This window comes from Moschus berezovskii, chromosome 12, assembly GCF_049115385.1.
Source record: "Moschus berezovskii isolate FMDL1 chromosome 12, NW_MosBer_1.0, whole genome shotgun sequence".
NCBI lineage: Eukaryota > Metazoa > Chordata > Mammalia > Artiodactyla > Moschidae > Moschus > Moschus berezovskii.
The window spans coordinates 63749928-63773785 of NC_142471.1; the positions used below are offsets into that span (position 1 = coordinate 63749928).

The 23858-nt window shown below is 42.5% G+C and overlaps 1 protein-coding gene across 7 annotated transcripts in view; it reads right to left on the reverse strand.

Moving 5' to 3' along the window:
* PIK3AP1 (phosphoinositide-3-kinase adaptor protein 1) overlaps nt 1-23858 on the reverse strand; it is a 132459-nt gene that overhangs the window by 29053 nt on the left and 79548 nt on the right. For 6 of the 7 annotated variants that reach the window (XM_088842216.1, XM_088842217.1, XM_055424984.2 and 3 more), the window contains 3 exons: nt 12962-13057; nt 7047-7238; nt 4912-4977 (listed from right to left, as the gene is read on the reverse strand). In XM_088842216.1, coding sequence (XP_088698342.1) covers nt 4912-4977; nt 7047-7238; nt 12962-13057 — 354 coding nt within the window. The remainder of the gene's footprint in view (nt 1-4911; nt 4978-7046; nt 7239-12961; nt 13058-23858) is intronic. The other variant, XM_088842214.1, reaches the window with a different exon arrangement.

Sequence of the window (23858 nt, forward strand, 5' to 3'; positions counted from 1 at the left end):
ATGAAAACAACGTGACATTTCACTTCTCATTTCCTGTAGGGCTATCTTTGATTCTAAATTTCTCCAGGAAGACCCCATTTGGACATTGTGATTCAAGGAGGTGGCATAAAGGAAAAAGAGAGATGACTTCACCCAGTGGGTACTGAAAAAGCTTCAGAGAAACTTATCCATCATTCTTACCCCCATTCTCTCTGTCCACACACACTCACATGCCTTTCTCCAGGTTTGCCCTATAATCTTTAATTATATTGGGAGATGGAGTGTGGGGACAAAATAAAAATGCCCGAGTCAGTCAGTTCCAGTCTCCTACTACCAAAGTCTTTAGGGATGCTTTCCCATGTTTAGATGGTATCATGGCTCCTTTTCAAAAGAATCATCATTGGGATACTACTGAATTAGTACACTCTGTTTAGCACAAGGAAATGTGTCAAGAACAAAAGAGCACTTATCTCTTCAAACTTCCTTTAAAAAGGTTTCAAAAAAATGTCACCCAGTGACAAATAAAATGTCTCAAATAAAAGTTGAATTAAAGTATACTTTAGCTAATACTACGCGACGAGACGCCGGCCCCGGCGGCGCAGACGCGACGCGAGAGACGCCGGCCCCGGCGGCGCAGACGCGACGCGAGAGACGCCGGCCCCGGCGGCGCAGACGCGACGCGAGAGACGCCGGCCCCGGCGGCGCAGACGCGACGCGAGAGACGCCGGCCCCGGCGGCGCAGACGCGACGCGAGAGACGCCGGCCCCGGCGGCGCAGACGCGACGCGAGAGACGCCGGCCCCGGCGGCGCAGACGCGACGCGAGAGACGCCGGCCCCGGCGGCGCAGACGCGACGCGAGAGACGCCGGCCCCGGCGGCGCAGACGCGACGCGAGAGACGCCGGCCCCGGCGGCGCAGACGCGACGCGAGAGACGCCGGCCCCGGCGGCGCAGACGCGACGCGAGAGACGCCGGCCCCGGCGGCGCAGACGCGACGCGAGAGACGCCGGCCCCGGCGGCGCAGACGCGACGCGAGAGACGCCGGCCCCGGCGGCGCAGACGCGACGCGAGAGACGCCGGCCCCGGCGGCGCAGACGCGACGCGAGAGACGCCGGCCCCGGCGCAACGAACCACGCAAAGAGGTGCGGCCGTGAGGAGCTACCCCACGCCTGAGGCCAGGGCCGGCGGACGAGAGGAGCTACCCAACGTCCAACAGGCGGTTGCTACGCAGGCGCAGGAGGGCCGAGAGGAGCTACTCCACGTTCAAGGTCAGGAGGGGCGGCCTTGAGGAGATACCCCTCGTCCAAGGTAAGGTACAGCGGCTGCACTTTGCTGGAGCGGCTGTGAAGAGATTTTCCACTACCAAGGTAAGAGAAACCCAAATAAGACGGTAGGTATTGCTAGGGGGCACCAGAGGGCAGACAAACTGAAATCATGATCACAGGAAACTAGCCGATCTGATCACATGGACCACAGCCGAATGTGGTCCACTGGAGAAGGGAATGGCAAACCACTTCAGTATACTTGCCTTGAGAACCCCATGAACAATAACAAAGGGCAAAATGATAGGATACTGAATGAGGAATTCCCCAGGTCGGTAGGTGCCCAGTATGCTACTGGAGCTCAGTGGAGAAATAACTATAGAAGGAATAAAGGGATGGAGCAAAAGCAAAACCAATACCCAGTTGTGGATGTGACCAGTGATAGAAGCAAGGTCCGGTGCTGTAAAGAGCAATATTGCATAGGAACCTGGAATGTTAGGTCCATGAATCAAGGCAAATTGGAAGTGGTCAAACAGGATATGGCAAGAGTGAACGTCGACATTCTAGGAATCAGTGAATTAAAATGGACTGGAATGGGTGAATTTAACTCGGATGACCATTATATCTACTACTGTGGACAGGAATCCCTTAGAAGAAATGGAGTAGCCATCATGGTCAACAAAAGAGTCCGAAATGCAGTACTTGGATGCAATCTTAAAAATGACAGGATGATTTCTGTTCGTTTCCAAGGCAAACCATTCAATATTACAGTAATCCAGGCCTATGCCCCAACCAGTAATGCTGAAGAAGCCAAAGTTAATCGGTTCTATGAAGACCTACAAGACCTTTTAGAACTAACACCCAAAAAAGATGTCCTTTTCATCATAGGGGACTGGAATGCAAAAGTAGGAAGTCAAGAAACACATGGAGTAATAGGCAAATTTGGCCTTGGAGCACAGAATGAAGCAGGGCAAAGGCTAATAGAGTTTTGTCAAGAGAATGCACTGGTCATAGCAAACACCCTCTTCCAACAACACAAGAGAAGACTCTACACATGGACATCACCAGATGGTCAACACCGAAATCAGATTGATTATATTCTTTGCAACCAAAGATGGAGAAGCTGTATACAGTTAGCGAAAACAAGACCAGGAGCTGACTGTGGCTCAGATCATGAACTCCTTATTGCGAAGTTCAGACTTAAATTGAAGAAAGTAGGGAAAACCACTAGACCATTCAGATATGACCTCAATCAAATCCCTTATGATTATACAGTGGAAGTGAGGAATAGATTTAAGGGACTAGATCTGATTGATAGAGTGCCTGATGAACTCTGGACGGAGTTTCGTGACATTGTACAGGAGACAGGGACCAAGACCATCCCCATGGAAAAGAAATGCAAAAGAGCGAAATGGCTGTCTGAGGAGGCCTTACAAATAGCTGTGAAAAGAAGAGAGGCGAAAAGCAAAGGAGAAAAGGTAAGATATAAGCATCTGAATGCAGAGTTCCAAAGAATAGCAAGGAGAGATAAGAAAGGCTTCCTCAGTGATCAATGCAAAGAAATAGAGGAAAACAACAGAATAGGAAAAACAAGAGAGCTCTTCAAGAAAATTAGAGATTCCAAGGGAACATTTCATGCAAAGATGGGCTCGATAAAGGACAGAAATGGTATGGACCTAACAGAAGCAGAAGATATTAAGAAGAGGTGGCAAGAATACACAGAAGAACTGTACAAAAAAGATCTTCACGACCAAGATAGTCACGATAATGTGATCACTGACCTAGAGCCAGACATCTTGGAATGTGAAGTCAAGTGGGCCTTAGAAAGCATCACTACTAACAAAGCTAGTGGAGGTGATGGAATTCCAGTTGAGCTATTTGAAGTCTTGAAAGATGATGCTGTGAAAGTGCTGCACTCAATATGCCAGCAGATTTGGAAAACTCAGCAGTGGCCACAGGACTGGAAGAGGTCAGTCTTCATTCCAATCCCAAAGAAAGGCAATGCCAAAGAATGTTCAAACTACCGGACAATTGCCCTCATCTCACACGCTAGCAAAGTCATGCTCAAAATTTTCCAAGCCAGGCTTCAGCAATATGTAAACCGTGAACTCCCAGATGTTCAAGCAGGTTTTAGAAAAGGCAGAGGCACCAGAGATCAAATTGCCAACATCCACTGGATCATGGAGAAAGCAAGAGAGTTTCAGAAAAACATCTATTTCTGCTTCATTGACTATGCCAAAGCCTTTGACTGTGTCGATCACAATAAACTGTGGAACATTCTGAAAGAGATGGGAAGACCAGACCACCTGACCTGCCTCTTGAGAAACCTGTATGCAGGTCAGGAAGCAACAGTCAGAACTGTTCATGGAACAACAGACTGGTTCCAAATAGGAAAAGGTGTACGTCAAGGTTGTATATTGTCACCTTGCTTATTTAACTTATATGCAGAGTACATCATGAGGAACACTGGGCTGGAAGAAGCACAAGCTGGAATCAAGATTGCTGGGAGAAATATCAATAACCTCAGATATGCAGATGACACTACCCTTATGGCAGAAAGTGAAGAGGAACTCAAAAGCCTCTTGATGAAAGTGAAAGAGGAGAGTGAAAAGGTTGGTTTGAAGCTCAACATTCAGAAAACAAAGATCATGGCATCTGGTCCCATCACTTCATGGGAAATAGATGGAAAAACAGTGGAAACAGTGTCAGACTTTGTTTTTTGGGCTCCAAAATCACTGCAGATGCTGACTGCAGCCATGAAATTAAAAGACGCTTGCTCCTTGGAAGGAAAGTTATGACCAACCTTGATAGTATATTAAAAAGCAGAGACATTACTTTGCCAACCAAGGTCCGTCTAGTCAAGGCAATGGTTTTTCCCGTGGTCATGTATGGATGTGAGAGTTGGACTGTGAAGAAGGCTGATCGCCGAAGAATCGATGCTTTTGAACTGTGGTGTTGGAGAAGACTCTTGAGAGTCCCTTATACTGCAAGGAGATCCAACCAGTCCATTCTAGGGGAGATCAATCCTGGATGTTCATTGGAGGGACTGATGCTGAAGCTGAAACTGCAATACTTTGGCCACCTCATGCGAAGAGTTGACTCACTGGAAAAGACTCTGATGCTGGGAAAGGTTGGGGGCGGGAGGAGAAGGGCACGACGGAAAATGAGATGGCTGGATGGCATCACCGACTCTGTGGACATGAGTTTGAGTGTACTCCGGGAGTTGGTGATGGACAGGGAGGCCTGGCGTGCTGTGATTCATGGGGTCGCGGAGAGTCGGACACGACTGAGCGACTGAACTGAACTTAGCTAATACAGATAGCCTAGGTAAATAGCACGGTGGGGCTGGATCACTGGGTAAAGACTGGTGCTGGGCTGCCCCTTTCATCCTGTTGCTATCAGTTTCAACGTCTAAATCGTATTTTAGTGTGCTGTTGCAGACACTTTCTCAGGTATTAGAATCGTTGGTGTGATTGATTTGTACACTGTTCTAAGGCACCTCAATCTCTTCTCCTCTCCTTTCACCTTCGGTACAGTTCCACTTCAGGTATTTCTTGAACCTCTGTTTTTCAAGGCTAAGGAGTGATTACACCTGGAAATCTCTGAAACATGATCACTGCCACCACCAAGAAGTCCAGGTCCTGTGAAAGAAAGCTGAGGACATCTGCTTACCTTTCCTGATGCTCTCTGAGGTAACATAGAAATTCCCAGGCCTCTCTTGACTTTTTTCTGCAAAAACTGTGAGATAAAGAGCATTCTAAATAAAGCCAAATAGTACCTCTTTCTAAGAAGCTTTATAATGTTTTATACATTTAGCATAAAAATTACCAAAATCTTGTCCAAAATAAATAATAATGGATCACAACTTCGACCACTGTATGCAGTTCTATAAATCAAAATTCTAGAAAGTGAAGTGTTAGTTGCTCAGTTGGGTCTGACTCTTTGCAACCCCTTGGACTGTAGCCCACTAGGCTTTTCAAATACTGGAATGAGTTGCTATTCCCTTCTCCAGGAGATCTTCCCAACCCAGGGATTGAACCTGGGTCTCCTGCATTGCAGGCAGATTCTTTACCACTGAGCCATCAGACAAGCCCCTTTAAAGGAGGCCAGTGAATGGAAGCTCTAGGGATTACAACATGAAGACAGATCAAACAGACAAGGTCTCAAACCAGAAAGACAAAGCCAGCCAGAGGACACTATCCGCATTTATGAGATCATTAAAGAAAAGGGTAAGGTGAACAAGGACGTGTGCTGGATCCTTGAATATTTGAAGCAAGCCATGGAATACCCCGAAGTTTGAGGATAAAAGGAAGTGCCACTTAACATGTCAACAAGTGCCGTAAGACAGAACTCAGAGCAATGGGACATGTGAAATGTGTGCAAGGCTCCAAAGTGACTTAGATGATGTCACTCATGCACAAGGAATCTATAAAGGCTCATAGGGAACACTGAGAAGTGACAAACGTTGACTCAGTGGTAGGACTAACAAGTGATTAAGGCTCTTTGGGCTCTGCACATGACTCCCTGCATTTAAACCCTGGCTCTACCATTTATGAGCCACATGATCTAAGACAAGAGGCTTGAACTCTTCTTGCCTCAGTTTTCTGATCTGTAGAATGAGGATGATATTGTACCCTTGGCTATGGATTATATGAGTTAATATATGGAAAGTGCTTAGAACAGTGCCTGGCATGTGTAAGCACTTCATGTTAGCTTTTATTATCATTGTGTGTGTGCTCAGTCACATCAGTCGTGTCTGACTCTTTGCAGCCCCATGGACTTTAACCCACCAGGCTCCTCTGTCCATGGAATTCTCTAGGCAAGAATACTGGAGTGGTTTGGCATTTCCTTCTCCAGGAAATCTTCCCAACCCAGGGATCAAGCCTGCATCTCCTGTGTCTCCTGCATTGCAGGCAGATTCTTTACCCTCTGAGCTACCTGGGAAGCCCTTTATTATCATTATTCATTTCTAAACCTTGAGATTGATGCCAATAGGACAAAAATCCCAATAATAGAAAGGATGTCTATATAGTGCTTTATTTGAAAAGACCTGATACTGGGAAAGATTGAGGGCATATCACTTACATCAACAGATACATCATCTAGTCAAGTTACAAGTACTTACACTCATATAGTACTTGTAATCATATTAATAAAATCAAGTCCTGAAAGACAGTGAAACTTACAATGCTATGAGCATCTAATGTCCCAGGGGTCATTGTGAAGAACTCAAAACTCAATTATCATCAACTTTTACCAATGTAGGTAGGTAGGGAGATAGCCTAGCTTTGTGGTTGAAAACCAAGGTTGTAGAGAGAGACTCCCTGAATTCAGATCCTAGCTCTGCTACATGGTTGTCAAGCAACCTCTGTAAGCCTCCATTTTTCTCATCTGTAAAATTGAAATGATAATGGCCCATACCTAATAGATTACTATGACATATTCCAAATAAAGCACTCAATAGATTTCAATAAATGTTAAATATTTAAAATTAACAATAATAGTAATAGTTTTGGGAGATAACAATTACCAGGAATCTTGCTATTTGGAGTAGAGAGACATCTTATTTATCTCTATCTTCCCATTATGCACCAATTCCTGCAGGAAAGGACAGAACTGAATCTGACCACTGCCCCTAGTCTAGTTCCAGAATCTGCCAGAAACTCTGACCCTGTCTCTGGGGACTTGTTGCAGACCATTCGGGAGGGAATACTTTCTGAGTAATAATTCAGGAGGTAGAGGATCCAGGGAATTCCTGCTGAGAGGCCCTGAAGACCCCACTGGGCATCATTCCCTGCCACACTTGCCTTTAGAAATGTATGATTCATTGTCAGATAGCTGGTGAGTAGCAGATGCGCTGGCCTCTGGTCTGGGCACTGGGACAGGGGGCCTGTTGGTCAAGTCCACTGACAAGGCCTCATCATCATCCACTGTGTGATATACATCTTCTTCCTGACCAAGATGGTCTCTCTCCAAACTGGACATTCCCATGCTGTTGCCTAGAAGCAGAGAGAAAGGTGACTAAAACAATTGTCAAACCCTGGGACCCCCAATTCCTGCAACCAGCTGCCCTGGATCCCAGCCCTGCCCATCAGTAAACTGATAGCCTCTGAATTAGGTAGGGCCTGGCAGCCAGCCAGGCCAGGGACCAGCCCCACCTACCAGCACTTCCACAGTAGTAGGCCCTGCCAGAACAGAAAGGCCCATGTAACCCAAGTAGAAGGCACAACTAAAGTATATCGCTTTGGTGACCAGAAGGGCGTATGCTACTGGGCCCCATAAATATCTGCTATATAAGGCCACTTCTCTAAGACTGGGAAACATTTTCAAGCTACCAAATGCACAAAAATTAAAAGAGAGAATTATTCAAAATGAGGGGCAGAGAAATACATGCCAAACGAACAAGAAAACCCCCAGAAGAAGATTAGACAAAGTAGATTTTAAAACAAAGACTGTAACAATAGACAAATACAGACAGTATCTAATGATAAAGAGAACAATCCAATAAGAAGATATAACAATTAAAAGTATATATGCATCTAATATAGGAGCACTAAATACATACAGAAAATATTACCAGCATAAGTGGAAATATTGACAATAATACAATAATATAATACAATAATAAGAGGCTTTAACATATCACTTACATCAACAGATACATCATCTAGTCAAAAATTCAGTAAGGAAACACTGGCCGTAAATGACATATTAGACCAGATAGACTTAATAGATATATAAAGGTCCATATAGTTAAACCTATGGTTTTTCCAGTAGTCATGTATTGATGTTAGAGTTATATTGTAAAGAAAGTATAACTTTCTGAGTGCCAGAAAGTTGGCACTGAGTGCCAGAGACAGAAATATAGATCAATAGAACAAAATAGAAAGCCCAGAGATAAATCCACTCATCTACGGACACTTTATCTTTGACAAAGGAGGCAAGAATATACAATGGAGAAAAGACGATCTCTTTAACAAGTAGTGCTGGGAAAACTGGTCAATCACTTGTAAAAGAATGAAACTAGACCACTTTTTAACACCATGCACAAAAATAAACTCAAAATTGATTAAAGATCTAAATGTAAGACCAGAAACTATAAAACTCCTAAAAGAAAACATAGGCAAAACACTCTCTGACATAAATCAAAGCAGGATCCTCTATGAGCCACCTCCCAGTGTATTGGAAATAAAAGCAGAAATAAACAAATGGGACCTAATTAAACTTAAAAGCTTTTGCACAACAAAGGAAACTATAAGCGAGGTGAAAAGACAGCCTTCAGAATGGGAGAAAATAATAGCAAACGAAACAACTGCCAAAGAATCTCAAAATACAAGCAACTCCTAAAGCTCAATTCCAGAAAAATAAACGACCCAATCAAAAAATGGGCCAAAGAACTAAACAGACATTTCTCCAAAGAAAACATACAGATGGCTAACAAACACATGAAAAGATGTTCAACATCACTCATAATCAGAGAAATGCAAATCAAAACCACAATGAGGTACCATCTCACGTCAGTCAGAATGGCTGCTATCCAAAAATCTACAAACAATGAATGCTGGAGAGGGTGTGGAGAAAAGGGAACCCTCTTACACTGTTGGGGGAATGCAAACTAGTACAGCCACTATGGAGAACAGTGTGGAGATTCCTCAAAAAACTGAAAATAGAACTGCCATACGACCCAGCAATCCCACTGTTGGGCATACACACCGAGGAAACCAGAATTGAAAGAGACATGTGTACCCCAATGTTCATTGAAGCACTGTTTATAATAGCCAGGACATGGAAGCAACCTAGATGTCCATCTGCAGACGAATGGATGAGAAAGCTGTGGTACATATACACAATGGAATGTTACTCAGCCATTAAAAAGAATACATTTGAATCAGTTCTAATGAGGTGGATGAAACTGGAGCCTATTATACAGAGTGAAGTAAGCCAGAAAGAAAAACACAAATACAGTATACTAACACATATATATGGAATTTAGAAAGATGATAATGATAACCCTATATGCAAGACAGCAAAAGAGACACAGATGTATAGAATAGTCTTCTGGACTCTGTGGGAGAAGGCGAGGGTGGGAAGATCTGAGGGAATAGCACTGAAACATGTATATTGTCATATAAGAAACAGATCGCCAGTCCAGGTTCAATGCATGAGACAGGTTACTCAGGACTGGTGCACTGGGATGATCCAGAGGGATGGGATGGGGAGGGAGGAGGGAGGGGGGTTCAGGATGGGGAACACATGTAAACCCATGGCTGATTCATATCAATGTATGGCAAAAACCACCATAATATTGTAAAGTAATTAGCCTCCAACTAAAAGAAAGAAAGAAAGCTGAGTGCCAAAGAAATGATGCTTTTGAACTGTGGTATTGGAGAAGACTCTTGACAGTCCCTTGGACTACAAGGAGATTAAACCAGTAAAACCTAAAGGAAATCAGTCCTGAATATTCATTGGGAGGACTGATGCTGAAGCTGAAGCTTCAATACAGTGGCCACCTGATGCAAAGAATTGACTTATTAGAAAAGAACCTGATGCTGGAAAAGATCGAAAGCAGGAGAAGGGGATGGCAGAGAATGAGATGGTTGGATGGCATCACCGACTCAATGGACATGAGTTTGAGCAAGCTCCAGAAGTTGGTGATGGATAGGGAAGCCTAGCATGCTGCAGTCCATGGGGTCACAAAGAGTCGGACATGACTGAGCAACTGAACTAACTGCCTGACTGATAGAACACTGAATCCAAAAGGAGCAGAATACACACTTTTTTGAAGTATACATAGACTATTCCCCAGGGTAGATCACATGATAGGCCACAAAACTAGCCTTAATAAATTTCTAAAGATTTAAATTGTATCAAGTATCTTCCAAACTACAACAGGATGAAACCAGAAATCAGCTACAAGAAAAATTGCACACACACAAAAAAAGAACATGGAGGCTAAACAATATTCTACTAAACAACCAATGGGTCATTGAAGAAATCAAAGAGGAAGTAAAAAATACGTGGAGACAAATGAAAATGGAGACACAATAATCCAAAATCTAGGTCAAAAGCAGTTCTAAGAGGCAGCTTCAGGCCTACCTCAGGAAGCAAGAAAAGTTTCAAATAAACAACTTAACCTTATACCTAAAGGAAATACAGAAAGAACAACAAAACCTAAAGTTAGTAGAGGGAAAGAAACAATAAAGATCAGAGCAAAAATAAATAGAGACTGATAAGTATTTAGCCAGACTCATCAAAGAAACAAAGAAAGAAGTCCCAAATAAATAAAATCAGAAATGAAACCAGAGAAGTTACAACTGACATCACAGAAATACAAAGGATCACAAGAGATTACTACAAATAATTATACACCAATAAAATGGACAATCTAGAAGAAATGCATAAATTCCTAGAAACATATAATCTTCCCAGACTTAATCAGGAAGAAATTGAAAATATGAAGACTAATTATCAAGACTGAAACTGAAGCAGTAACTTTACAAATTTGCAACACACAAAAGTCCAGGACCAGACAGATTATAAGTAAATTCTAGAAAACATTTAAAGAAGAGTTCACATCAAAAATTTGCAGAGGAAGGAACGCTTCTGAATTCATCTATGAGGCCAGCATCACACTGACACCTAAAGCAGACAGAGACACCACGAAAAAGAAAATTATGGCCAATATCCTTGATGAACATAGATGCAAAATTGTCCTCAATAAAATGTTAGCAAATGGAATTCAACAATGCACTAAAAAGATCGTGCATCATGATGAAGTGGGATTCAATCCAAGGGATGCAAAAATGATTCAGTATCTGCAAATCAGTGAATGTGATATGTCATATTAACAAATTAAAGAATAAAACTGTGTAATCATTTCAATGGATGCATAGAAAGCTTTTGACAAAATCCGACATCCATTTATAATTTTAAAAATTGTGTTCTTGCCTGGAGAATCCCAGGGAAGGGGGAGCCTGGTTGGCTTCCGTCTATGGGGTCACAGAGTCGGACACGACTGAAGTGACTTAGCAGCAGCAGCAGCAGCAACAGAATGGGTACAGAGGGAACATAATTCAACATAATAAAGGCCATATCATATGGCTGTTGCTGCTGCTGCTAAGTCACTTCAGTCGTGTCCGACTCTGTGCGACCCCATAGACGGCAGCCCACCAGGCTCCCCCGTCCCTGGGATTCTCCAGTCAAGAACACTGGAGTGGGTTGCCATTTCCTTCTCCGAAGACTGTCCTAGTGTATATAGTGGGAAAGTGAAAAGTGAAAAAAGTGAAGTCGCTCAGTCATGTCTGACTTGTAGCAACCCCATGGACTGCAGCCTACCAGGCTCCTCCGTCCATGGGATTTTCTAGGCAAGAGTACTGGAGTGGCTTGCCATTGCCTTCTCCGATCATATGGCTAACATCATACAAATGGTGAAAAGCTGAAAGCATTTCTGCTAAGATCAGGAACAAGGCAATTTCATACAACATGGTATTGGAAGTCCCAGTCATAGTAATCACATAAGAAAAAGAAATAAAAGGAATCCAAATCGAAAAAGAAAAACTGTCACTAATTGCAGATAACATAACTATATATAGGAAATCCTAAAGATGCTATAAAAAAGCTATTAGAACTAGTAAATGAATTCAGTAAGCTTGCAGAATTCAAAATTAACATACAGAAATCTGTTGTATTCACTAATAATGAACTGTAAGAAAGGGAAATTAAAACAATCCCATTAACAGCTGCATCAAAAAGAATAAAATACCTAGGAATAAATCTAACTAAGGAGGTAAAAGATCTGTACTCTGAACATTATGACGTTTATGAAACTAGTTGAAGACAACACAAACAAATGGAAAGATACACCACATTCATGGATTAGAAGAATTAATATTGCTAAAATGACCATATTGCCCAAGGCACTCTATAGACTCAATGCAGTCTCTATCAAAATATCAATGGCATTTTCCACAGAATTAGGATAAATAAAAAAATGTGTACAGAAACATAAAAAACCCCAAATAACCAAACTAATCTTGAAAAAGAAGAAGAAAGCTGAAAGTATCATACTCCCTGATTTCAAACTGCACTAAAAAGCTACAGTAATCAAAACAGTATAGTACTGGCATAAAAACAGACCACTGTAGACCAATGGAAAAGAATCAAAAGTCAAAAATAAACTCATGCTTATATGATCAATTATTTATGACAAAGGAGCCAAGAATATAAAAGGAGGCAAAGACAATCTCTTTATAAATAGTGGGAAAACTGGGCTATATATATATATATGATCATTATACAATACAGCCTTGATTTAATGCAACCTTTAATCTATGTATGTCCCCCATGCACTCCTCCTTCACCACAAAGTAAAGTCTCTTGAGGGTATTGATCATATCTTATTTTCCTTTGTGACCCTAGCCCAGTATCTAAAATAGTTCTTTGCTTATAGTAGGTACTCATGAAATTTTGGTCAAATAAAAATGAACCTGTGTTTTTCAAAAGAGGTCTTGCTAAAGGGAACTTGTTTACCCAAAGCAGTGGCTCAACTGGTGGGAACTTCTGACTTACTTGTAACAGGCTGATGGGGGAGCTCACGGGTCTCCTATCACACCGTGTGCTATGTACATTTGTTGAGTGGAGCAACCCTCATAGGTAGCCAGACAATGTCTACATTTGTTTCTCTTTCCTTCTTTTTGCTTTCCTATTCACTGATGCAACTTACCTTCTAAAAACTTACGAATCATAGAGTCCTTAGTAGTCCGAGCAAAACCACCCCTGGAAATTGGATTCGATGTACTGGCCTGAAGCATCTCAACATCTAGAAGGAAAAGAAGACTAAGAATTTATATGTTGTTCTTCCACACATGCAAAGACATTTTATAAATGGATACATTGTTTGGCCAAAAAAGTTTGTTTGAGTTTTTTGTGTAACATCTTATGGAAAACTCGAACAAACTTTTTGGCCAACCCAATACAAGTTTTGACAAATTAAGAGATTCAAGAACTGATTAAACCATCCATCTGTCCATCCATTCATCTAATCATCCATGCATCCATGGATCCATGCACACATGCATCCATTCAATTTACCTACTTAGCAAGGCTACCTAGTAAGTATTGGGTATAAACAAAAACAATATTTACAATCTTCAGGCCCTTTCCTGGACCACAGGACTCAAAAGGTATAGATATGCTTATTTGCATTTGAAAGAACAGGCTTAATTTTTAAATACATAACTGTAGTCTTTTGTATGACAAAAAAAAATTGGAAGCAAAAACAACAAAGAATAGATAAATTGTAATTTATCTAAACTACGAATCATTTTGTTACAGTTAAAAGCATGTATTGGAGCTACTCTAGTACCGTCTCATAAACATAACAAGCAGAACTCTTTTTAGGTCATCCATGTAATTGGTCATTTATAAGGAGGAAGTTGACAGACCTTTGATTTTTCACTATTAAGCATAAACCCACGGAGACCAAAACTATGTGAAAACTATTCAGTTACTGTAGCAGATTCTACTTAAACCTGAGTAACCAGCTGTAGCTGTTACTTTATGACTCTGAAGTATGCATTTTGGGAGCAAAATTACAGCCTTGCGTTTAAAAGTAGAGCTTTGATATTATCAAGAGTTTGCATTCAGTAAGTCATATCATACAATTACTGGGGATTTGTTTCCTTAGGCAAAATATGTAATTTGAATACTATGCTTTGAGAAAAAAAATCATTTGAATTTAATCACTATACATAGATATACTGTTCCCTACTACTTTAATCTTTGGGGACCAGTTAAATACAATCTGGTGAATCTGTATGAAAAATTTATATTTATATCACATTTCCCAAGAATGTTCACTGAAAAGAGGTCATGTTCATAAAATCATGTTAAGGATAATGAACTTCATATGACATAATTCTAGTTTTGAAACAAAATATTTGTATGTACATAGAAGAAAGCCTGGAAAAAAATACATCAAGATGCATATAGTGACTATGTCTGAATTAGTATAAGTAGATCACTGGAAAAGACTCTGATGCTGGGAAGGATTGGGGGTGGGAGGAGAAGGGGACGACAGAGAATGAGATGGCTGGATGGCATCACTGACTCGATGGACATGAGTTTGAGTGTACTCCGGGAGTTGGTGATGGACGGGGAGGCCTGGCATGCTGTGATTCATGGGGTCGCAAAGAGTCGGACACGACTGAGCGACTGAACTAAACTGAACTGAACTGAAGATCATGGACAATTCAGATTGTGAACATTTTATTTTCTATTTTACACTTTCCTTTGTCTTCCAGATTATCCACAGTGGCTTGTGTTGCAGTCATATATGAGAAAAACCCTATCAACACTTTCAGGTCTAGGTAATTATGATCAAGTCTGTACAGTTAGATTCCCAAAGCAAAAATAATTTTAGGTTATTAAAAAATAAATTATGGCTCACCTGTCAGTTACCAGGTTATTGATTTAATTATAAAAATACTGATTTTTAAACTTTCCAGTGAGCAGATATGACATTATTACATAGCATAGCTTTTACTCGACCTTATTTCAAACTTTGACAATCTTTTGATAATCAAAATATAAACTTTGTGACCATAAAACAAGACACAATATTGAGTGAAAAAGTTGCTGACCGGTGTTTGTAGTATATAAGTATCTTATGTAAAGCAGTTTGCAGTATATATAGTACTTTATATAAATTTTAAGACCTGTAAAATGATACGACATGTGGTTTATGAATTCATAAATATCTAATAAACATATGAAAACTTGCTGACATGCTGGAAAGGATAAATGCTGAATTCATGGTAGTGGTTATCTCTGGGAGGGAGGGAGGACAATTAGGTTCCAGAAGGGGCTCATAGGGGATATAATATGTAGTTAAAAAAAAAAAGATCTGAGACAAAAGAAAAAAAGAAATATATACTCTTGATGAATCTTTTTTCCAATTCCTTTCCTTTTTTCTACTTTTTCAGTTTAATACTTCTTGAAATAAATGTAGTAAAGACATTACATTGACTATAATCTACCTTGATACCCTCTAGTCCAAAGCCCTGTGATTCCAAATGTGGAAACTGTTAACTCAGTGAACATCTCTGGTCAACACTGAATTCTATAAAGTAAACTGTAGAGATTAGAGTAACTGTACTGATCCTGAAACATACCTAGAAGAATTTTAAAAATAAATTTCAGATAACAACTCACAATCCATTTCTTAAAAACTGAAGATGAGAGAAATTCCGCTTATTTGAGATTTCTATTTAAATTTCTTAACTGCAGTTTTATGGAACACTTTCCTCATGAAGTTAGAAAATAAGGGAAGAAAGACATGCCATAGAGATGTGCCCTGCTGGTCACAGGGCCCTTCTCTACCCTCCCCACTCCTATTCCTACACCGCTTCACCCTTCAACTGCCTGACCCAGCCAACTTTTGAAACTCCTAACTCACAAAGCAATAAAACACAGAGGAAAAGACCCTTTAGGAAAAACTTGCTTGCATCAGACACTCCTAGAGATTAGGATGCGCTTAACACTGGGCTCTGTTGCACCCAGTGCTGCATCCTCCAGGAACCACAGCCCCCCCAGGCTCCAGCATCTCTAAGAATCTGGTGAGGGCAGAGCAGCATCAGGACAGTTTTGATCACCAATAATCAAACCTCCCAGGCTGGCAACACCAGAGTGCAAATCTCACACGTATAATCGGTCACCTCCACTGACAGTAGTAAAAGAGTCATTCATGGCCTAGCTATTTCACTAACAAAGTTCAGTTTGACAGAACTGATTTTCATATTCAAGACATAGCTGAAAAAACTGAAGGAGCTACAAAGAGTTAGAAAAACAAAATGTGGAAGAAAAATGAAAGCAGTCAGAGCATCCCTGGCTGGATCTCTCACACTTCCATAATAAGGATGAGGGCTTCTGTTCTGGTACTATTACCCCATCTTAATGTGCTGAGTTTTTTGTGGGTTAAAGAAAGAAGTTAGGAAAGAGAGAAGAAAAGAATGAGCCCCAGTAATAAAACATATCAACATCATGATACCTTAATACAGTGCATGGAGAGGGATGCAATGTCATTGCTATGGTATTCTTGCTCAAAACTTATAACCTCAGTCTACTCATAGAAAGCATCTGACATACCCAACTAAAGGGCATTCTACAAAATAACTGATTGGTGTTCTTCCGAAGTATCCAAGAGGAGGAATGACTGAGGAACTCTCATTATACATTGGAGGGGACAGGAGAACAACGGCAGACACTGTGGCTTCCTCTCCAGCATCAGCATCTAGTCCCACCTACGAACAGAAAAGGAGCCTTGGGGAAAAACTAGTGAAATTTGAACAAGGTCTAGAGTTCAGTTGGTGGTATTGCACCAATGTTCATTTCACAGCTTTAGTAACTATGGTTTTGTAAGATGTTACTGCTAGGTAGGTAGAATAGGGAAAAGGAGTCCAGAATGGTGGTGGCCAAAAGACAAGGAAGGGAAAAGCCCGCGAAAATAGAACAAAGGAAGGTCGGAGGACCGGAGTGAGGACCTCAGGTAAAACAACCAACACTCCTGGCTGGCCCAATCTACATAGGACAGGCCCAGGGGAAAAAACATGTAAAAAGAGGAGCCAAAGCTAGCTCTCTCGCTCTCTCCCACCCGCTGGGCGCTCTTCTCTTTGTGTCTTTGGATCGACGTGCCCTCACGCCTCGAAAATGGATTTTCCTGCTATCTTCTAAATAAAAGAGAGCCGTAACACTGAGCCGTAACACTGATTTGTCTAAGAGCTATAACACAGTCTGTCCAAGACCTGAGAGCTGTGACACCCCGAAGGGGCTTTAATGTCCATCACTCCAAACCTTTGTTGTGACAAGACAAAAACCGAGGAGCATACACTCGCCTGACATTACTATCTGAGAAATCTGGATGAAAGGCATACAGAAAGGGTAACATTTTTGCAACTTTTCTCAAAATCTAAAAGTAGTTCAAAAGTTTGTTTTGTTTTGTTTTTTTAAAAGGAGAAGAACAGAGAGGAGGGAAAGAGGTGAGAAAAGGAGAGGAAGAAATCCAAGCATAAGCTCTGGGAATGACCTACACTGTCAAGTCACCTTCCAGGAAGTCTCGTGAGCCATGCATCCATGGGTACCATGGACAAGGCAGGGCTACCTGTGACAAATATCTTTTTATTCTATAGCCAAGCCTTCACTGGTGGTTAAGAGCATAGTTTTGGAAGTAGACAAACTAGGATCAGATAAACATCAGTCCTGAGACATTTGTAGAATTATTTCTCCTCCTTGAGGCACCCTAGATGGATGGTGACAGATATGGGCATTTGGGTCAGAATGCATAGGTTCCAATTTTGATTGTTCCACTTCTGACTGTAGGACTGCAACACCCCGGGCCAATTCATTTCTAGATCCTTTAGATCCAGCTGATCATTAGGACTTACCAGATGACCATGGGCTGTGCTGGCGCCAACCTACTCAGAATGTTGGAGGATACAGACCAGCAGGACAGTACCAAATAGCCTTCCTCATTCAGGAAGTCTCTGGCCAGTCTCGCAACTCTCATGCAAGGAGACCAGAGCCATATCAGGCAGGTGGAGGAGATGTCCTTGTGCCTAAGAGGAGCAGCATCTCGCAACTCCTGAGTTATGTCAGCACCTCCTGAGGCCCAGCTTCCAAGGTCCCCTTAAGAGGCATCCAGAGACACTGCCTTCAGGGAAGCCCAAAGTATGGTGTCCTTTCCAAGTATCTATAGTTTACATACAACTCCTCCTAGCTCCAGATGCAATTTGCCAACCAATTAGGGGTCATTTTTATCATAGGCAATGTTGCCTAGAGACATAATTGACATATGGCTCTTATCAGGTTACCAGGGTAACAGAGCGGAAGTCAATGAAGGTCAAATTCTCCTGGAGAAGGGAAATGAGAGCTATTACATTAACTCTTTGCCCACTATTATCTTGGGCCAAGTTGTTTACATCCCCTCAGGTTCATTTTCCTGTCTCTAAAATGGTGATAATAATGATACCTTGCAGGACCCTGTGGGGCTCCTGGGCACAGAGTCTTTCTGTGTCCCAGTTTCACTGATTATAGGAAACAGCCTTCATTCAGCCTCCATGACCTCCCCAGAGTTCCAAAGGGCAGATTCAAGCAGTTGTTAATCAGGGAAGGGCGGAGATGGAGAAACAGTCAAGAGCACCTTGGGACAAGGTCCTGTTTCCCCATCAATGGATACATACAACATTGTCTTTGAGCTATTCTGCAGATACTGAAACTCCTTCCAGGTGGGAGAAGTGCTGCCCATAAGCATGTAGACCCCAGGCCAGTTGCCCATGAAGGTTGACAATGATGACTCTTACTTAGCTCATCACCAACCTATCAGAAGAGTGGTCACAAGCTGATCACTCCCACTTTTATTATAAAACTTCTATCTTCCTCAAGTTGGGAAACTCGGTTTTGAGGGCATCAACCCACTATGTCTTCTTTTGCCTGGCAAAGCAATAAAGCTATCCTTTTCTACATCACCCAAAACTCTGTCTCTGAGATTTGATTTAGCACTGGTGAACAGAGAAGCTAAGCTTTCTGCATCAATAATAGTACATATCACATAGGTTTGTCATGAGTATTTTTTTTTTTTTTTGCCGCATGGTGGGGCACACAGGATCTTAGTTCCCTGACCTGGGATCAAACCCATGACACCTGCAATGAAAACATGACGTGTTAACCACTGGACTGTATAAGTATCTTTGAATTGGCTATTCTGGTGGCTCAACAGTAAAGAATCTGCCTGCCAATTCAAGAGATGCGGGTTTGACCCCTGGGTCAGGAAGATCCCCTGGAGAAGGAAATGGCAACCTAGTCCAGTATTCTTGCTTGGAAAATTCCATGGACAGAAGAGCCTGGTGGGCTATAGTCTATGGGGTCACAGAAGAGTCAGACATGATTTAGCGAATAAACAACAACAAAACAAAACAATCTTTAAATTAGACAAGGTACAGCGGATACACACCGGCCTCCACACCACTACTCCGTATTCAAGGTAAATATCTTTATTCAATAACCGCCTTCTTTGTGGCCTCAGGATCCTTCTCAACACAGCTTCCCAGGACCTCAACACCAGCTAATTGACATGGAAATTATTTTTAAAACACTATTTGCCATAGCTGGAATAGGCAGTAAGTCCAAGTAGTAGCAGATACTACCTTTGTAAGAACAAAGAAAAGAAAAAGCTCCTGGTTATTTCAAGTTAATGACAGTTCAAACCCTCAAACTCTAAATTTGACAACCCACATGTGCATGCAAACCAAGCATACAGTAACACATGAGTAACTGAAATATATAGGAAATTCTAGAGGTGAATGGAATCAGTTTCCAGACAAAGGACATTTTCAAAAGGACAGCGACAGCAACAGATCCTGCATCCCTGGATGTGTAGGGCTTGTACTTCAGATTCTAAACATTTAACCTTCACCACTGGTCAGTTAAAAATAAACTGAAATGTGCTGAAACCTGCTTATCTAAGGAAAAAAATGCAGAGTTCTTTGATGTGATTGGAAAAAACAAACAACTCAAAACAGTAACAAGGAGATTCTGGGGCCACAGTCTCCTGGGAAAGCCAGCTGCAGAGTTACACTATAGTTTTTTATAGGAGTCGATCCCAGAGAAACCATTCCTGGGAAGAAAGAAGCTGGAACAGATGAGTGAAGGCAGGCAGGCACTTACGAGTCAAGAGCAATAATGAATTTTCAAAGATGCTCACGTGATACTCTTCATGGGACATAAATCTAGATCGCTTAGCCACAGTGGAAACTCCACTCAGATTATGTGTTAATAATTTAATAGTAAACCTAATCTGAGTACATAATACAGTAAAATATCAGATACTGAGTGACTGTTCTTCTGGAAAGGCTCTCAAACCCTGAAAGCAGGCCAAAGGCTTTTTTTTTTTTTCCAGCAAGTGCTATTGTGAATAGAAAGAGGCTTAGAGCAAGGAGCTGAATGGCGAAACATTTGAAAAAAAAAAAAAGACAAAAAACAAACTTGAAACCTGATTGGTTCTATTTGCACACAGGTAGAAGGATGGCTGTGATTGACCATGTCAACAGGAAAGTCCAACCTTCCTGTACCCTCATGGAGAAGTGAGGGGAAGGTGAGAGAGAGACAGAGCAGAAACAGGGACAGAGAGAAAGACACAGTCACACACACGCAGACGTGGGAGTCAGAGGAGGGGAAAAGGAGAAGGAGAGAGACAGAGAGGAAGAGGGAGTGGAGGGGAGAGACAGACAGAGACACAGGGCAGAGACAGGAGAGCTGTAGTCTGAAATTACAGAGACTGAGAGGTGATTTGCAATGACAAACAAGAGGCTAACATGAAAGGGTTAGGAGAAGCGGCATGTCAAGTTCTGTGAATTTCTTAGCAGACAAGCAGGGCCTCAATGCAGTGCTCCTGGTGAGCACACATACCCTCTGCCTTGCAGGAAGGAGTTCACAGGTCAGTTTCCTGCTGGGGTGCAGTGGGTACTACGACTTGCTAAGATCCATTCTCTACTAGCTACCCTCTCGAGGGCATCATGTGGTTTTCCTCTGCGGCACTGTCACAGTTTGTAGTTATATATTCAGTTAAGCCGTCTCTTTGTTTAATATCCAGCTCTCCCACTAGAAGGGAAGTGCTAGAAGGCAGGGACCATGCTGGCTTATTTGCTGACTCCTTGTCACCTGGTGCAGTGACTTAAACACTTGAGTGGATTGATAAATGTTGTTGAATGAATGTGAAAGTGAACAGACTAATAAGAAAGAAGCAAATGAATACATGGCTATGGAAGTCTTCAGGCTTTGGGAAGGGATTTGGGCATTTTCCAAGCTGAGAAAAGAGAAGGGCAACGCAGGCAGCAGGACCAGCACAGGCGGATGGATGGAGACACAGCAAAAAATATAGGCAGCCGGGAGTGGCCACAGATGTCCCACCTTTGGGGGCATCTCACAGATGTCTCACTACCACCTGTCAGAGAAGTGAAGTCCTTGCGTTGTAATGTCGACAAATAATTTCACACCACAACATCTAGGATAACTTCTTATTTTCTGGCAACCCTCAAAGTCAAGAAATAATCAAACGTCTGTGGTGTAGGGCCTGTGGATGATACTTGCTAACATTAGTAGGAGCAGGTAGCCAGAGAAGCAGGTACATGTCCAGTTGCAAACTGATTTGTGGGCAGTGCCCCGAGGAACGCCTGCCCACAGCCATGCCGCTGCAGAGGCGGGCAAGGTCGCTGCTGGTGGTAAGGAGTTAATTAACTTGAAAACATTCAATCCAGTGCTCTTTCACTAAGTGCCTATATTTGCAACAAAGTTCTTGTACACCTAAAGGAGGGAAAAGCTACAGAAGTCAGAAGTGTCTTGAGGCTCCCTTGGCTTCACTAGGTCAGTTTCAGCCCCAGACAAGACAAGAAGGGCCAGCCCTGCCTCAGAGTGAGTTCCCTGCGGGTAAGAACTCATGCCACTGCAGGAAGGAAGATCCTGAGAGAAAAGTGTGCAGATGGGGAAGTCAGCATGTTTCAGTAACTTAATAACCTGCTTACAAATGGTCCTTCAGGGGGGCTCAGATCTTACATGGCAGGGCTGTGAGGACGTTCACTGGGCCCAGCTATGCCCCACCTCAGAGGGGACCCAGCTGGCAGAGAGGGACTGTAACCAGAGAGCTCAGGCAAAGAAAACACTACTGGAGATGATCTGTTACAAAGACGCCAGTTACCAAGGAGGTTGCTAAGAGAAGTCAGCACGTTAGTTAGCTTGGGCTGAGTTGGCTCTCCCCACTGCAGGCAAACTTGATCCACAGAACCAGGTGGAGGGAGCAGGGGCGCAAGAGAAAGGTTCAAAGCAGGAGTCCCAGAAACGGAGCAGCCCTCTGGGATGGATTAGAGTGACACGTGTGAGTTTAGTTTCCAGTGGCAAGACACCGCATCTTTCCCCCTTTTTTCCTTTCTCCTGATAGAGGAAGACAATCCTCTGAGATATTCAAGCAGCGCTAACTCCACAAATGGATTACCTGGGAAACAGCTGGACCCAGAAGAGGATCCTGAGGCCTTAGCACCCAGAGCCTCAACAAAGTGACCTAAATGCATTACCTAAGTCAAAGGACTGACAGGACCACTGTACCATTCTCTGAAGGCAAAGACAGAAGGAAAAGAAGTAAATGAGAAAAAGGTCAACAGATAGTGAAGTCACCCAGAGATGTGCCATAATTTCCGTTTAGTGTTGCCATAAGGCTACTCCAAAAGCATTTATTTATTATATAGTGAGGTGTGGAACATGGTGGTTTAAATCTGTGGGGCTCTTGAACACAAACTGTTCCAGAGAATTGGGAAGCAAAGTTGAAAGTCTGATAACAAACACATGTAGCTACCACTTGGTGGCAGCATATCTAAACTAAAGACAGCAATGGTGAGGAGTGTCTCTGTGTGTGCGTGTGTGTGTGTGTGCGCGCGCGCGCGCGCGCGCGTGCGTACATGCACGCACACACACAAGTTCAGGGGAAGGGCCCCCAAATCTCAGGATCAGAACTCAACACTGCTCCCCAGCTCCTTTCATTCAACACTGGGAGCCTCGCTGACAATCCCTATTTAGTAGTTGTTTGGATTCCCTTTGGGGACCTTATTACTATCCCCTTTCCAAAACTTAAGTCAGAAAAGGGCAGATTTAAAATGGATAACCAACAAAAACCTATTGCATAGCACATGGAACTCTGCTCAATGTTATGTGCCAGCCTGGATGGGAGAAGGGGTTGAGGGAGAATAGATACATGTATGGCTGAGTCCCTTCACTGTTCACTTGAAACTACCACAACATTGTTAATTGGCTATACCCCAATGCAAAATGTTTTTGGTGTTAAAAAATAAAAATTAAAAAAAAAGAAAGGGGCAGATTTGTCCCAACACAGTTAGATGAACTCCGGAGCAACGGTATGAGCTGACCGAGCTGCATCCATTATGTTGTCCTGTGAGCGGATGAGTGAATGAGCCAGAGAGTCAGTGAGTGAATGAACACAGCCTAGTTTCCTTAACAGATTTATTTTCAGCTTCTGGGGTTGAACTGTAACAAGGCGAGACACTGATAACCTCCGCTGTTCCATTTAGAAATAGATCTCCTGTGAGTATCTGTCCCAGGGCAGGCACATGTAGACCTGGGAGGAGGGTCCTCCCTCAGTGGGCAGCTGAGAGCCTTGATCCCTGGGAATCTGCAAACCCAGCTTCCTGACCCAGTTTTCTCTCGATGGGACTTAAGAAAGTTACTTAGTTTTGGCACCTTAGCAGCCATTTGTCTCTAGAATGAAGATGATTATCCGCCAAGCTCCAGAACGATCAGATGAGATCACAGAGATGAAAGCAGTGCGCTGACATGAAAGGCAGATGTTCCCAATGATAACTGTGCTGCGTGCTGTTATAAACACACATCTTAGAGCGATCGGTTTGCCCTGCTTGTTTACGACCTAATCTGCCTTCTCTCCTAGAGTTGCTGGCCACTGGTAGTAAAATGAATGGTTCTTCCCCAGGTAGCAGTGGCTGCTGCTTCTGGGCCAGTAATCATTCTTAAGGTTAAACCACAGACAGAAACACAAATCATATCTAGAT